This window comes from Mandrillus leucophaeus, unplaced genomic scaffold (assembly GCF_000951045.1).
Source record: "Mandrillus leucophaeus isolate KB7577 unplaced genomic scaffold, Mleu.le_1.0 Scaffold100, whole genome shotgun sequence".
In the NCBI taxonomy this organism is placed as follows: Eukaryota; Metazoa; Chordata; class Mammalia; order Primates; family Cercopithecidae; genus Mandrillus; species Mandrillus leucophaeus.
This window is the reverse complement of record NW_012098099.1, coordinates 3619549-3637087: the sequence shown is the minus strand read 5'-3', so window position 1 is coordinate 3637087 and position 17539 is coordinate 3619549. Positions and strand designations below refer to the sequence as shown.

The 17539-nt window shown below is 43.9% G+C and overlaps 1 protein-coding gene across 3 annotated transcripts in view; it reads right to left on the bottom strand.

Moving 5' to 3' along the window:
* AOAH (acyloxyacyl hydrolase (neutrophil)) overlaps nucleotides 1-17539 on the bottom strand; it is a 221139-nt gene that overhangs the window by 116586 nt on the left and 87014 nt on the right. For all 3 annotated transcript variants that reach the window (XM_011972914.1, XM_011972918.1, XM_011972925.1), the window contains 2 exons: nucleotides 8363-8422; nucleotides 2224-2294 (listed from right to left, as the gene is read on the bottom strand). In XM_011972914.1, coding sequence (XP_011828304.1) covers nucleotides 2224-2294; nucleotides 8363-8422 — 131 coding nt within the window. The remainder of the gene's footprint in view (nucleotides 1-2223; nucleotides 2295-8362; nucleotides 8423-17539) is intronic.

Sequence of the window (17539 nt, the reverse complement as noted above, 5' to 3'; positions counted from 1 at the left end):
GGCAGAATGAGGAAAAGTGTCTTTGTTAGGGGTTGAATTGTGTTCATGAAAAAAACATGATGAAGTCCTAATCCCTGGTATCTGCGAATGTGACGTTATTTGGAAACAGGGTCTTTACAAGTGTAGTCAAGTTAAGATGAGGGCATTAGGGCAGGCCCTCATCCAACATGACTGGTGTCCTTATAAAAGGAAATGACAGGCATCCAAGGAAGATGACCAGATATGAAGATGAAGCAGAGACTGGAGTGATGCAGCTGCAAGGCAAGGTATACCAAGGCCTCACAGCCACCATCGGAAGCTAGGGAGAGACAGAAAGGATCCAACTAGAATCTTAGAAGGAGCATGGCCCTGCTGCCATTTTGACTCTGGACTTCTGACCTCCAGAACTGAGAGAGAATTAATTTCTGTGGTTCTAAGCCACCCAGTTTGTGGTGTTTTGTTACCACAGATATAGGAAGCTATAGCTTCTCAGTCCAGGTGTGCAGCCTAACTCTCACCTCTGTGTGTTCTCAGCCATCCACAAGGCTAGGCTAGCACAGACTAAACTAATAGGAGCTCCTGCGGGAGAGGAAGAGTAAAAGAAGCAGGGACTGGGGCAGATGCTGTAGTTAAATAAATATCTCACAGCTAAAGAACATTATTCTGAGTCATTAAAGCATCACCTGTATGTGTAGCATTGGCAGTCTTGCACCTGTACTAGAAGGCAAGCATTGGGGTGGACATGGACACCCAGGAGTCTAAGTGTGGAGTCTAATGGCCTAAGAATTCCCTGGAAAATTTCCAGGAAAACACAGCACTCCCCCACCAGGTTTGGGGCAAAGGAATCTGGATTTTAAAACATTTCAAGATGATTCTGAGACATGGGCAGAATTTAGTTTACACTGTAATTTTAGATATGGGGAAGCTGAGGCTCAGAGACATTAAGTGGCCCAAGTTCTCAAAGTCAGCTCAAGAAGCAGCATTGCAAAGGAGTCAAGAATATGTATATTCACAAAGAACACAGGAGATCAAGTGCACCTTGAGGTGTATCTTGGGTCCTCAGTGGCCCAGCAGAAGTTACTTCTTTAAGGCTCAGTTGCTTTCTCTGTGAAATGGGAATAATAATAACCCTTACCTCATTTTATTGTTATGAGAACTAAGTGATGAAACATATCAGAAGTTCAGCACCTGGCACCTGGAACAGCGCCCATATACCTGACAGCAGCAAAGCAGCAGTGGTCATGTTAGAAGTAGCTTAGTGGGATTGGCTTGGTGGCTCACACCTGTAATCCCAGCACTTTGGGAGGCTGAAGTGGGTGGATCATTTAAGGTCAGGAGTTCAAGACCAGCCTGGCCAAAGTGGTGAAACCCCGTCTCTATTAAAAATACAAAAAATTAGCTGGGCGTGGTGGTGGGTGCCTGTAATCCCAGCTACTTGGGAGGCTGAAGCAGGAGAATCACTTGACCCAGGGAGGCGGAGGTTGCAGTGAGCCGTGATCACACCATTGCACTCCAGCCTGGGCAACAAGAGTGACACTCCGTCTCAAAAAATGAAAATAAAAATAAAAAAGAAGTAGCCTTAGTGAAAGGTAGATCCCATGCTATTTTGCCTCTGAGTCCAATGCCCTCTCAAGATATTGTTTCACCCTTTAGTGTTTTGAACAGCAGTTACTATGATGTCTAGCATAACCCCAGACTCAAAGTGGAGCTGGAATACGGACAGGAGGGTGTGCGAATTCTGGACAGTGTCTCTGCACTCACAATCATATTCCTATGTATCTGAGTCAGATTTTTAATGTAATAGTTTGGGCTCTGTGAAAACACAGTCCCTGTTTAGCCTTGTGAATGTCATACACTAAAGATGCTCAGAGTCTTCTCCATGCCCAGTTGCCCACCCTGGTCCGTAGCTCACACGGCAGGGAGCGGCTGTTTCCAGGTGTAGTGCAGTGGGCACCTCGCTGGCAGGCACTTGCCGGCAGTGAGCCTCACTGTGGGCTGCATTCTAGCCTGGAGGACAGATCAGCTTTGAGATGCAAAGATGCTGGCATTCAGTATATTTTTCCCAAACGATTTTGTTCAGAGCTCATTTGTCTTCTGGTTTCTGTGCAATGTTTTGAGAAAGAAACACTTTAACCTTCAGGGATGCCTTTTAAGTGTGAAGATCATTTTAGTCATTAGAAAAAGGGGACAAGCAAAGATGTTATTACACACTAGTGCTCCGGAAGGTAGAAATTGTATACATACGATTTAATTTTCTGGCAGATCTTGGCCAAAATCGGGAGTGAACAAATGTCAGAACCACTTCTAGAATATCTCTGGGGAGACAAAAACACAATAAAAAGAGAGTTGTTTAGTTTAAGGAGGGGTTCCCCAACTTCTAAGGGCCCCTCTGTACTTGAGGTTTCTGGATCCTCCTTCCTCTAGAATCCAGCCTGTTTCATCTCTCTAAATTTACCTCTTGTTTCTGTCCCCACAATCCATATCCATGCCATGCCTGTGCCTTTGCCCACCGGTCTCCTCAGCCCGAAGCCTTCCCTCCTTCTCTTCTCCCAGCCAGCTCTTCCCAGCTTCCCAGCCACCCTCACTCTCCACCTTGTCCAAGGAGGGTCCGGCAACAGCATTCTTCTACCCAGGTGCTTTAAAAATAAAGAACATTTTCCAACAAAATAATTCCGTCTCATTATGAAAATAAAAACTAAAGGGAGAGACCAATCTGGGGTCTAGGAGGAAGGAAGGTCCCTTCCCCCGCGGAGGAGAGAGGTGCACAGACCAAGCTCCTTACACTTCTTGAGCCATGGGGTTCTAGACAGTGATTTCTATTAGGCTCCAGATGTGGGCTACACTAAAAGCCCTGACATTTTACCAAACAGTGCTTTTAGAAAGATTGCAGTTTCCACAATGCTTTCCTCAAGTTAAAGAAAGAGAAGACAACAGGGTAGAAAAGTTTGGCACCAGCATTTATCAATGAAGGGAGAGAGACAGTGGATTCCTGCCAGCCCAGAGTCCTTCAAATGGCTATGAGGAGTGTTACGGGCATTGGTGGTGTTTGACCCTGGCAAGAGAGAATCAGCAACCATTTCAGAATATAAATGAGGTACTTAAGGATTTTTGAGATGCCTGCCCAACTTTCTAGGAGGAGAAATAATCCTGACTGGTGGCCCAGCTCCACCTAAGACATGGAGACAAAGAGGCCGTCCTTGTCCTCAGCTCACCATTGAGTGGAGGGCATGGGTGGAGGCCCCAGCCCTGGGCACACCCTGTGGGGTCTGCAGAGGCCAAGGCACCAGCAGGTGTCTCTAGGAACCTGGAAGAGAATGCAGATGACCCTGCAGTGAGGCAGGATAGAGGCAGGTGGGGAGGAAGAGAGACGGCCTGGCCTGAGGCTTTGTGACTCAGTGCGGGGCCACAGCCTTGCTAGAGATGCACATCCTTGCCTTCCACATCCCCATGTCAGGCCTGCCGATTCAAAAACCATGGGTGGGTCCTGGCAGCCTATGTCTTTGTAGCCCTCCAAGTCATTCTGGTGCCCACTAAGGCTTGACAACCACTGCTCTAGGTCCTTGTCACTCAACGTGTGATCACAGATGAGGAGCATTGATGCCACCCGGGAGCTTTCAGAGATGCAGAGTCTTGGACCCGGCTGCAGACCTACAGAATCAGAAGCTGCATTTTAACAAGGTCCCCAGGATGCACACTAAAGCTGAAGTAGCCCGGCTCCCGGCAGAGGGAGCGCCTGAGCAGTGCTGTGGAGGCATGAGAAAGCTTGGTGTCTTAGAGGAACGCCAAACATTCCCACCTGGCAGGAGCATTGGAATGGCAGAACGCAGGGAACCGTGGAAGGAAGGAGACAGGATGGGGGCCTGGAATGCAGCACTACATGATACCCTGAGGACTGTGGGGAAGCCGCGGAGGTGTCAGGCAGAGGAATCACATTTGCACTTCAGAAAGATGTCTCTAGGCATGGGGGGATGGCCTGGAAGAGGATCATTTGAGATAAGAGACCCTAAGGCCCTATCTCACGGTTTCAAACCTCGGCGCTATTGCCATGTTGGGCCGATAACAATTTGGTCTTTGCTGTGCGGGCTGCCCTGTGCACTGTGAGATGCTGGGCAGCATCTCTGGCCTGTGACCCCCAGATACCCGCTGCACAAATCTGCCTCCAGACGTTGCCAAATCTGCCTCCAGGCACTGCCAAATGTCCCCAGGGTGGGAGCAAGCGGCAATATTGCCACCAATTGGGAAGCACTGATGGGAAACAGGGTGGAGGAGGGTGATGGTGCGAAGAAGGGGTGGTTAGAAAGGTGACTCCAGAGACTTAGTAGCTGACTGAGATCAGGATTGTGGACACACTGCAAAACAAGCATCAGCATAAGTTTCTACCACAACATTGACGGCGCTTTGGAAGTACAGACCCTATCTGAGATCCAGAGTCCAAAGTCAGGTCGCATTTGAGTGTTTGAGGTTCTTTTAATATTCAGTTTAGACTGAAGGCCTTGATCTAATTCTCCTAACAACAATCTAGATTTTAACACTGATGATAACCAACATATTACAAATTGATATGAACAGTTTTATAATTGCTACACAAAAGGTGCAATAGAATAAAACTATATAATTGCACAGCTGTTTGCTGTCAAAATTCAGCCTGACGGCTACAGCTGTCTTTGCCGTTCATTGTGTAGAAATTGGGGTTAGGAAGTGGGTGGCAGATGATGTAGGGGACCCTAGAACTCCTCCTGGTTAGACGGAGGTTTTGATTATCTGGTCTTTTCATTACATAGTATGGGAAAGACCACCCTTCTTCTTTTACAATTTACTTGCAAAGAGAACTGAGATGGGCGCCGAGCAACATTGTATGAGTCTTGCTTGCCTATTTGCCAGACTCCTCCTTTCTGAACTTTGCTAGATAGAGACAAAATGTGGGCTGTTATTAACTCAGCAATATATTTAAAATATTGCAACTGGCTGCATCTAATCCCATCTAAAATGAGAGTCTCAAATCAGGGCTGTCCCTGGGGACAGGAGTCATGCAGCATCTTTGCTTTGCAATCTATTTAACCAGCTTCCTGAGCTTCTCCATGCACCAGGATGTCAAATGAATGCAGAACAACAAACAGGGGTTGAATAAAGAAAAATGGGCTGAATGGGGTAAATGGAAGCTCAAAGTGGGAGAGTCATCACTCTTCTGTACATAACCAAGCTGAAACTGAATTTCTGTGTCGCAAAGTGCTTTTCAACCCTTGTCGTGTATTGTATTACCTGGATTTAATTGGTCTGGGATGGGGTTTGTACCTCAGCGATTTTTAGAGGCTTCCCAGATGATTCTATTGAGCAGGTGGGTTTGTGATCAGGGCTGTCATTTGTAGTTGCACAGGTTGTCCACTGTACGATTCCAACATCCACACAGCCTGTGATATGAATGGTGCTCCCCAAAGTTTAGTACTAAGGAGGCCTTGTTGAAAGCTACTGGACTACTTGAAAGGGTACTGAATGTGGGGAGAGCTAGCTCTAGATTTAAATGTGGGGTTTCTCACCTACTAGCTATGTGGGATGAGCACATAACTCAACCTACCTGAGACTCAATATTCTCATCTGTAAAATGGGACTGATGACAAAAATACTCTATCTACTTTGTAGAAGTGAGAATTAAATGATTCCATAACTCAGGTCCTCTTAGATGCTCAATGCTCTGCCAAATCCATGAAAAGTTCCCTCTAGGAGCCTCTAAGGGCCTCACTGAGATCCAGGCTTTCTCTGGAATGTTTCATTTCCTTCAATAATGCATAACTGTTTTCAGGTCTGAATTCTCACCGACTGATAGGCTGTGCTGAAATGATATGTAACCTACTGAGTTCAGCTTTCTGTGCCCCGGCTAGGTCTGCAGTTACATCAGCCATCACAGTGAAATGAATTACTCTCTGAGCAGTTTTTTCAGAGACACTTATTTTCATTTTCTTTTTATTTTTTCCTTGATAGCTGTAATCTGGAGAGCAAATAATTGGTGGAGGTTTCAGAAGAGTATTTTTATTGTTGAACTGTTCAGTAGAATTTTTTTTTCACTTCTCACAAGTAATTATTGGAATCCTGCCCCGTGAATTATGCTTGCAATTCTGGTGACAGAAGTAAAAAATTGTAAAATTCTAATTAGAGGTTAATGCCAAGGCAGTTTTTGCTAGTGAAGTAAACAATGCCTGGAGAATACGTTTTTAGGGGTGTGTTGAGAAGACTACAATACCAATTGTATTGGTCTCCATTTCTGCTTAGAGTTCTGAAGGGGGTGGTCAAGAGTTTCCTGTGGTCTTTTAATATCTTATTCAACAACTTAAGCAAATTAGCTAAATGGGCTACTGTTGGCCCTTAATTATTCACTGAATTAAATAATGATTGGCAATGCAGACATTGTGATTGATTAATCAATTATGTAGAAATGCCTACATATTGCCTGTCACTTAACATGTATTTATTGGCCTTGTTCATCAAAACCCATATGCCCTCCATGAGCAGGGTTGTCAGATAAAATATTACACTAGATATACTAAAACACTACTCGTTGTTTATCTGAAATTCAAATTTAACTGGGCATCCCATATTTTTACTCGCGAAATCTGGCAAGCCTAACCATGAGGGATTTTCCTCCCTTTTATTTCTATGTTGCCAAATCAATAATACCTCAAATGCAGTGTATCAAGGTGAATGATGAGCTAGCCAGCAGGGAGAAGCCAAGGACGAGGTCTATGCCCTCCCATTGCTGATGGATGCTTCCTTACTGCCAGTATCTTTGGCATTGAGGATAATGTCGTACTTTAATGATCTACTTTTCTGCTTCCTTTTCAAGTGGGGCTGATTTGCAACCACAGCCTAAGTCAAATATGTAAGCCTGTGAGAACTGATCTGAAATAAACATTCTATCTGTTGAACCAGAGTGTTATTACACAGAGGACAAATTAAGGAAACATGAATAAAAATTGTGATAACTTTAACTCACAATTATTTTTTTCTTTTTATTTATTTATTTATTATTATTATTATACTTTAAGTTCTAGGGTACATGTGCATAACGTGCAGGTTTGTTACATATGTATACTTGTGCCATGTTGCTGTGCTGCACCCATCAACTCGTCAGCACCCATCAACTCGTCATTTACATCAGGTATAACTCCCAATGCAATCCTTCCTCCCTCCCCGCTCCCCATGATAGGCCCCGGTGTGTGATGTTCCCCTTCCTGAGTCCAAGTGATCTCATTGTTCAGTTCCCACCTATGAGTGAGAACATGCGGTGTTTGGTTTTCTGTTCTTGTGATAGTTTGCTGAGAATGATGGTTTCCAGCTGCATCCATGTCCCTACAAAGGACACAAACTCATCCTTTTTTATGGCTGCATAGTATTCCATGGTGTATATGTGCCACATTTTCTTAATCCAGTCTGTCACTGATGGACATTTGGGTTGATTCCAAGTCTTTGCTATTGTGAATAGTGCCGCAATAAACATACGTGTGCATGTGTCTTTATAGCAGCATGATTTATAATCCTTTGGGTATATCCCTAGTAATGGGATGGCTGGGTCATATGGTATTTCTAGTTCTAGATTTTTGAGGAATTGCCATACTGTTTTCCATAATGGTTGAACTAGTTTACAATCCCACCAACAGTGTAAAAGTGTTCCTATTTCTCTACATCCTCTCCAGCACCTGTTGTTTCCTGACTTTTTAATGATCGCCATTCTAACTGGTGTGAGATGGTATCTCATTGTTAACTCACAATTATTGAGGACTTGGTAAGTCCTAGGCAAGATCCCAGATGCTCTCTGCACTCTCAACTCTATCAGTGCCAACACTGGAGGACAATATTATCATCCCTGTCTTACAGACAAGAAAACTGGGGCTCAGTGAAGTTGAGCACCGTGCTTAAGGTCACATTTTTAGAAAGTGGAGGAGCAGAAGGATACAGCCTCCTCCAAGACGGTCTACTGGAAAGCAGCAGTTCTCAAATGGGGGTGATTTTGCTTTCCAGGGGACATTTAGGAATGCTGGGAGGCATTTTTGGTTGTTGTGACTGGGGAGGGATGGATGGTGGTGCTGCTGGCATCTAGTAGGTAGAGGCCAGGGTTGCTGCTGAACACCCTACAAAGCCCAGGACAGCCTGCACAACAAACGATTATCCTGTCCCAGATGTCAGCAGTGCTGAGGCTGAAAAACCATGCTGTCGTGTGAAGGCAGGAAACACAAGTGGAAGCAGCTTACTTTCCTACTTCAATCCCCACGCAGCTATGGCATGTCGTGGGCTGATATCCAGAGTAGTCCTTGCCTTTGGGATGTGAAAGCCGGGGCCAGTGAGAGACGGCATGCCAAGGAAAAGGCTGGCGTTCTACCCACTGAGTGCTTACCAGAATTGGGGACTTCTTGACAATTCGTCTTGCCTTCTCTAGTGTAAATTTCCATGTCTCCTATAAAAGCAAAGTTAGACAACATTACAATTCACGTTTGATCGTTTCTTCCTACATCTTTCCTAAAATTAGCATATTTAAAGTCCATAAGTTTTCAATAAATGAACCACTCCATAAATTTGTAATGAAATAATTCACAAGAAGGCAATTTCACGTTAATAGCTCCTTTTATTTTGGACTTTGCTTTGTGTCAGATGCAGTGCTAAGTACTTTGGGAACATTATCTTATTTACTCTTCAAACAGCCCTGCGAGATATGACCATTTCATAGATGAGGAAACTGAGATGCGGAAAAGCTAAGAGATCTCATAGCTAGGTTCTGAATGGCAGAGAGGCAATCTGAACCTCTGCTTCCTGACCCTTCTGCTACGCTGATCTCCATAAGCAACTTATCGTGGTGTCTAAAACGCCCCCAGCAGGAGACTGTCAATAGCCTACTTGCGTGTCTTGTGCTTTAGCAGTGAAGAATGGCTGATCATTGCTGTGCAAGCTAACACCTCATCTCTCAGTTACCTCCTCTTCCCCTGGTTGGAGATTCCCTGTCCTCTTTCAACCATTTTGAGAGCGTCTAAGTGCATCTTCCAAGTGTACACACATTGCAGATATAAAGAGTTAGCTCATTACTACCAGTGATGATTGCTGTGAAACTCCAAAGAACACTGTGTTGGCCTATTTGTGGAGGGGTTGGGGAAGAGTAACCCTGAGGTGGGTGGGGAGGAGGAAGGTTTGCTCTCAGCACTGCTTCCCAGAGCTTTCAAAACCAACTGAATGTGCATATCCTGCCCCTGCCAAATCCCTCCTGGGCCTGCCACCTGTACAGCCCTAAAGTAATCTGCTCAACAATTGGAAAGCTCTGTCCACTGGCTGCTAAGAGTGAGTGTAGATGACTCAAGAGGAAAACATGCTCTTTAGGTGAGTTTGGTTGCCAGGATGCCCTGCTACGGTGTATGTTTCTTAAAATATTGAAAGGCTAGTGTGCCAGTTGGTGAACAGCTGTGTCCCGAAGCTCCTGAGGGTCCTCCACTCTTGCTCTGACCGCCCAGCCTCTTCCTTGGACTCCCCCAGGCCTCCTTGTGATCCGTCAGCTATGGGGCCACTGTGATAGTCCCACCCAGTGGGCATCTGCAGGCTGTGCTCCAACTGCACCCAGTATCCATTCAGATTAGTTGGCAGCAGGCCAGAAGAGCTGATCCCAATCTTCACTTTTGAAACATGACATCTTTAATAGAAAAGCTGCTTAGGGAATGGCCCCATTCAAAAAGTGACCTCATTAAATGCACTTTTAGCCTTTCTGAAAATTCTAGCAAACCCTAAAATTCTCCTATTGTATAAATTAAGAATCTCTGGCATAGTCAGTGTAACAGACAACAGATTTTCATGCAAACTATTCTTATGGTGCCCCTTGTGGCTACTTTTATCAGCAAAGAGCTGTGCCCCTGCTTCTCTGTCTCAGAAATATTCCTTTGCATTCTCAGGCCTACTTTAAAATTTTCAGAGTCTCGCACAGTCCTTGATGCATAGTAGGTGCTCAGCAAACATGGAAATAGAAGGAAAAGAAGATAGTTGTGATATTATGTTAAACAAGGAAACTAGGCTACCAGATTTTATGCACATAGGAAAAAACCTTGCAAAGGAATATGTTATAATAATGATGGGTGATAACTTTTTCCTTTTTGCCCTTTTCTGGTTTTCTAACTTTTAAACAATGAATACCACTTCAGCAATAAATGCTTTCAAAAAAGCTTTAATGCTTAAAAAAGCTTTAAATGCTTTCAAAAAAGAGCTCAATTCATGTTGTCTTGTTTCTTGTCGAAGAAAATGATGTGCTTGGTGCACTGATATGCAAGTGAAGGCCCTGGGGATCTGGCGGTGAACCCCACAGTGAATGACATAGACATCCCTTCCCTCCCAGGGCTTTCTCCCTGGCAAGGGGACTGACCTTGAGCAAGTACAGTAAACAGAAGTAGATGAAGCAGAGAGAGGGCTGAATCCCTTTGAGAGAACCAATCTGATTTTAACCAAGCTCAATTCTCTGGGGCTCAATGTTTGCTGGGAGGTAATGACAAGCTATGAAAACAGGGTGTGGCAAGTGCTGCAGCAGAGGCTGTGCTCAGGTGGGATGGGTGGCTTGTGTGTCCTCCCGGGAGGTCTAGAGCAGGTTCATCTGGATGTAGCTGAGTCCCCGATATTGGTGCATACAGGGGTGGCAGCAGGGATCCAGGGCTGAGGCTGCAAGGAAATGCACTGGTTTTTGCCAAGGAGGGGAGTCGAAGCACCCAAGAGTGGGAACAGAGTCCTGATCCCAGATGGGCATCAACACTCACCCGTTTACTCAGAACCCACTTCCAAATTCCAGTCACAATAACTGCTAGGAAAATCTAGGTTTCTGCTGGAAATTGGGGAAGGGTAGGACCCACAACTAGAAAATTAGAAGTATTTCTGTAATATGCAGTTTGGGTAACATCAAACTGAAGCAAAGAGGGAGCAGTCAGGCTTTTATCACACTCAAAGGTGAAGGCTACATGGAGAGTGAGGGAAGGGCCCCTAGGGTAGAATCCTACCAGCACCCTTGAGGCTGGGGCAACAGGGGTTCAGCCAGCATAGACAGAATGGCTGTGTGTAGAGTGCAAGTTTAGGTGTAACAAAGATGTGGAGGCGTGCCCTCGGACCCAGGGTTGTCTGTAGCCTTTGTTGCAGCGGCACTCACCACTGCCCCTTGGTAGAGGCTGTCCACATGTTTAGGGATGGCAACCTGGTGGTGACAGTGACAGACTTGTCCTGCAGCTGCATTTGCATGTACTCTACCTAAGATTCAGAAAATGGCAATTGACTCTACCTAACAATAAAGCAAATACTGGAGGGAAGCTCCAGAAGCCACCACTGGCTCCCGCTCTGGGCATCACCCAAGGCTGGAGAAGGGCCCCAGCCTGGCCAACTTGAAGCTGCTGCAATGGGGTAGACAAGAGCCTGCAGGAAGCTTATGGCCTTGAGTCGGTGGGGGCAGGGTGAGTAAGTCAGAGATTCCAGGCTCGGAATAGCTGTGCACAGGAGCCAAGGGGCCCCGGTGCAAAGGATGATGGTTTACATCACCCTCAGGGGTTGAGAAAGATTCTCAGGGGACCTGCAGCTTGAGCTAAGCTCCTACTCAAATCCCTCTTCACCCCTAGGAAGTATACACCCTCCCTACTTTACAGCACAGTCCACCCAGAGGTCAAGTACCTCACCTGATCACACAGGTAGGGGCAGACTAGAGGGAGGTCTGCCCGGGAATCAGGCCCAGAGCTTTCAGTCTTCCAAACTCATTCACAGCTTTCTCATTTACAGTGTGACAGATGGTAACAAAAATGGAGTTTCTGGCCTTCAAAAATGGCATCACAGGAATTCACCTGGGAAGTGCCATTCTAGAAGCCGCCCCTACCCCCTTTGGATAATTTTCCAGCTGCAGCACTGATGTCTTGTTCCCCCAATGACTCTGAGAGCTCCTGGGCAGGGGCTTGGGGCTCTGGGCTATAATTTTTGATTTCCCTTAACATCTTCAATAACATTGAGCCCAGGGCATGTAGGCAACAAGTGCCTGTTGACTTAAATTCACAAAATTATGGAAATGAAAAGGACTAAAGAGAGACTAATAAAAGGCTGTATTTTTCAGATATTTCCTTTGAAAGCTCATTACAAGGGTTGCTTCTTCCTGAAGCCTTATCAGCTTTCCTAGTTTTCGGGTTGAGCTTTCCTCTTCTGTTTACTTTACATTCCACACTATAATACACTCCCATGCTTACATTTCACATTCCCCCACTAAACCTCGAGCTCTAGGTAGGTGAGGATGCTAACAGTTGCCTTGATGCAACCCCCTGACGCCCTGCACTGCCTACTTTTGCACCTGCCATGCTACCTTAGAAGAAGTAACATCGACTGAACAGAGGAATGAGAAAATTTGAAAAATACAGCCCTTTCCCAGTCTCTGTTTAGTCCTTGATCATCAGCGCACACAGTAGTATACAGCCATGGTGGCTCACTAAAACACTTCTGTCTAGAATGATTTAAGCGTCTACCCAAACCAAAGCCAGCCCAAAGTCTTCAGACAAGAGGAGAGGCTTGGGGACTGCTGACTGCTATTATGGGTTGGATTTCGAATTGTCTCACCTAAATTCATATCTGAGATAATAACCCTGCAGAAGCTGAGAATGTGGCCTTATTTGGAAAAAGAGTCATTGCAGGTGTAATTATTAAGTTGATGCAAAAGTAATTGCGGTTTTGCCGTTAAAAGCAAAGGAAGAGAAAAAGACACATAGAGGGAAGATGATGTGAAGATAGAGGGAGAATGCTCTCTATAAGAAATATCAAAAATTTCCAGCAAACCAGCAGAGCTAAGAGAAAAAGGCATAGAACAGATTTTCTCTCACAGATGTCAGAAGCTAACCCTACTGATTTCTTGATCTTGAACTTCAGCCTCCATAACTGTCAGACAATTGCTTTCTGTTGTTTAAGCAACCCAGTTTGTGGTCACAGCCCCACAGACTCATACAACATCTCTTGCCCTCCAGGGTGATTTTGTTCTTGACCTTGAGCTAAGAGCAATTTGGATGAAGAAAGAGCAAGGGCCAAGTGCTCATCACCATCAGTATTTTGGGCAAAGTGGTGCCGTTAGGATTTGTACTCTGCCAGGCATAAGCCACATGGGAGCCCAAGAAAAAGAAAGAAAGTACTGTGGTCTGATTTAACCATCTGGATGTGAGCAAAGCATCCGTCTTCAGCAGAAACTTTAAATACTGGTCTCTATTGCTATTTCCTATTTAAAATGATTTTGGACCACAGAGTGTTTGTGGGTTCAAACCCTGGCATCATTAGTTACTAGTTGTAGGACCTTGGGCAAGTTACTTAAGCACTTTGAGCCTCAGTTTCTTCATCTGTAAAATGGAGATAATAGCATTGTGAGGATTGACCAAGATTGTACTTAAAATAGTGTCTTGCATATTAGTAAGTATGACATTAGTATTAACAATAATTCGTGTTTTTATTTTGGTTTGTAATGTCACCAATACACAACTGGAAAGAGTATAATAATTGCAACATCAACCTACAGAAATGTATGCTTTTTTCAAGGATCCTGAAAATTGTCCTGAGAAGAAAGTATTACTCTTCCTGTTTTACAGATGAGAAAACTGAGGCTCAAAGAAATGACACAATTTAACCAGGCCAGTCTGCAAGCACAGCTGAGATTAGCACTCTAGTTTCTAGACTCCAGCGCCTTTCCCACCACTGAAACATTGTTTTCCCAGAGTGAAGTAAGCCTGAAATTTTAACATAAGCAAGAAAATACAATCGATGAGGTTTCACCAGGGCTTGGGGAATGGCAAGTGTTGCTCCCATGGAGTGAGAACGGTTTAATGCAAAAGGTCAGATACCGAGGGGGAGAGGACTGGCTCTGGGTGTCAAAAAGCCACGCACCTGGGTGGAAATTCGTGCAACCCAGGTACAAGCATGGTGGCAGGTAAGAAAGCAGAAAGAAGTATTCTTCCAGTCAGTCATTACGTTGTGCAGTTGTTCATTCTATTCATTTATTTTACAAATATTTACTTAGTGTTTACATTTGATATAGTTTGGATTTGTATCCCTGCCCAAATCTCATGTCAAATTGTAACCCACAATATTGGAGGAGCGGCCTGGTGGGAGGTGATTGGATCATGGGGGTGGATTTCCCCCTTGCTCTTCTCATGATAGTGGGTGAGTTCTCATGAGATCTGGTTGTTTAAAAGGGTGTAGCACTCGCTTTGCTCTCTCTTCCTCCTGCTCTTGCCATGTAAGAGGTGCCTGCCTCCCCTTTGCCTTCTGCCATGATTGTAAGTTTCCTGAGGCCTCCCCAGCCCTGCTTCCTGTACCAGCCTGCAGAACTATGAGCCAATTAAACCTCTTTTCTTTATCAATTACCCAGTTTCAAGTATCTCTTTATAGCAGTGCAAGAATGGACTAATACAATGTTGTGCCATGAATTACATGCCGGGGACATAGTAGGGAAAGAGACATCAAGGCTGTTACAATGTAGGAGAGAAGATTGACAGTAAACACTGTAATTAGAAAACAGTTTAGAAAGTGTTAAGTAGTAGTTGCTATTCTCCCTCTTTTATAGATGTGATAAACTGAGGCTTAGAGTAGGTAAATAACTCCTCCAAAGTCACAGAGCCAATGAGTGGCACAGTCCAGATCCACTTCAGACCCACTTGGCACAAAGTCCATGCTTTTTCACTCTGCTCTGGGAGATGTTAAAAGGTGTGCTAAAAAAGAAACATTTTTTTTTTTTTTAAGTTTAAAAAAGTTTGGGAAATCTGAGAATGAATTCCTACCTTGAGAAAGATACACCATGCATTCCTATATTCAAGGTTTTGGGCCGCTTTGTGGGAATAAATATCATTTAGATTGGGCATTTCCTAAACATTCAAAAGTCCATTCAGCTGTATTAACTACAATGGTAAACATTCAAAGATGATAGCGAACAGGGGATCCTCAGGGACACAACAGAATGTCCTGAGACATTTTTAGCATATTAGTGAATTGCACAGGACACATTCAGTAATTGGGCTTTCTAAGGTTCTGTGATGTTAAAGAATTGAATTCTGGTACACTTAGAAAGGAAAGAAAAATAGTGTTTTTAGACATGAGTTTCTACAGTGAACAATTTTGAGTGATCAAGTTCTCTGTTATCAATTATAGCATCAGAAGATTTGAAAAGTACAAAACGTGCCTTTGTTCACTTCACACGTTTGACAGCAGTGACAGATTCTCACAAAGGAGAAAGCCCCTGGGAAGTAAAATTATGATTTGAAACGGGCGTTTTTTATTGTCAAAGAGCATGCATGAATGAGGGGGGAGGTGGGAGGTGGGGGAGACTGCTCATCTACCCCAGATCTTTTCTAAAAGTTTATTAGGATGGGTTGTTCCTCACACCCAAATTCACTGGTATAAATTGCTTTTTAAAATGGAGCAAGATTTGAAAGATGAGATCCTTCAGGGACTTTACTGGCCACTGGAGGAGGGAAGTGCATAAATAATTACAGCATGAGGCAGAGTCTGTGCCCTCCAGCCAATCAAATTCTTGGGTTGAAACCTTAATCTCCCTATGATGGTGTTTAGAGGTGGGGCCTTTGGGTAGTCATTAGATCATGAGGCTGGAGCCTTCACGATGGGAGGAGTGCCCTTATGAGAAGAGGCTAGAGACAGCCAACTCTCTTTCCTCCATGTTAGAACAAAGCGGTCTGCAGCCAAGAAGAAGTCCCTCGCCAGAACCTGACCCTGTTGGCACCGTGATCTTGGACTTCCAGCCTCCAGAACTGTGAAAATACATTTCTGTTGTTTGTAAGGCACACAGTCTAGGGTACTTTGTTAGAACAGCCCTGACTAAGACAGGCAGATCAGGAAGAGCCAACAGAGAGGTACAGAAAAGGGCTTCAAGGCAATTTCTATTCAGTAGGAAGACAAAGGCAAGAAGTTCCACTGCTTATGGGTTTTTAACAAATAGTGGCATGTCTAGCCTTTGAGTGGAATTTGTAGGTCTGTTATTATATCTGCATTCACGCTGCATCCTACAGTGGCGATTTTCCAACACTCAGGATTTAGCTCTATTAAAGCCCAGTTTGGTTTTTAGGTTCTGACATTTTCCAGCTCCAATGGGCATTTATGACTTTAAATTATATGCAAGAAATGAAGTCTGTTGACGTCATTTTCTTCTTCCAGGGGTGGAAAAAAAGGGTAAAAGTAAAAGAAAAAAGCCATTACTTTTAAATGCATCCCCTTTTATCATTGAATATCTCTTCTTCATACATATTTTACCCTTAGCTAAATTTTCTTCTTTCCTGCTTCTAGGCTAATTATGCATTGTATAGCTTTTAGTATCATCAAAGTATTTAATCACACTCTTGCTATTGCTTCTTATTCTCCAGGCAATACCTTTCTTAAAAAAGCCTTATTTTAAACAGCATTATTCCCACCGACTCCTTTTCCTGACATTATTATTCATTGTTTTTACCTCTACCATCACATACCACTCTGCTGTAGAGTTCTTAGTGTTCACACCACAGAGGTTCTTCTATGCTTCAAGTTCTATACCAAACATCATACATAGTTTATCTCTAAATTTTATACTAACTTTGCAAAATAGGAAATAACAGTTCTTAACTCTACTTTGTAAATGAGAAATCCAAGACCCAGTGCTGAGTGAATTGTTCTAGGCTTCACAGCTAATACCATTGTTCCATTTTGACTGTTTCTTCCCTAGTATCTGGGCTCATAAACAAGCTCTCCAGTATAGGCTCTGTGGTCTATTTTTATTTATAGCATGTTGTCCTATTCTTTACACAGATGGTTTCTGGCAAATTTTGGGTTAATCAGATGGTGGATATGGTTCAGTAGTAAGGGTCTTTTGTTACATAGTCTTTTACTTTTTTTTCTATTTGCCTTCAGGTTGTGTGATCAGTCTTACTCTATGTTATACAACACATTAATTATTTGTATTAGTTTCCTACTACTGCTGTAACTAATGACCCTAAACTTAGTGGCTGAAGACAACATGAATATTCTTTTACAGTTCTGGAGGTCAGAAATTCAGGGCTAAAATCAAGGTGTCTACAGAGCTGGTTCCTTTTGTAGGTTCCCAGGGAGAACCCATTCCTTGCCTCTTCTAGTCTTTAGTGGTGATGGCTTCACGGCTCTGAACGCTGCCTCTGTTGTCACATTTTTTTCTCTCGCTCTGATCCTAATGCTTGCCTCTTGTAAGGATTCTTGTGATCACATCAGCCTCACCCAGATAATCCAGGACAATCTCCCCATCTAAAATCCTTAACTAAATTACACCCCCAAAATTCCTTTTGCTGTCTAAGGTAACAGACAGTTACTGGGGGCTCGGATGTGAACTTGGGAGGTGGTGGGAGATTATTCTTTCTATCATACTTCTCATTCAACAAATAGTTGTTGAGTAATCAATGCATGCAGTGAACTCTGTTCGGCTCTGAGGAAATTTCAGGGACTAGCACTATGTTTGAGGAATAAAACAGCCAGACTGTCTCTGCTTTCAAGGAGTTTACACCCTAACAGAAGATGTAGACATTAAATAATAATTTTACAATTA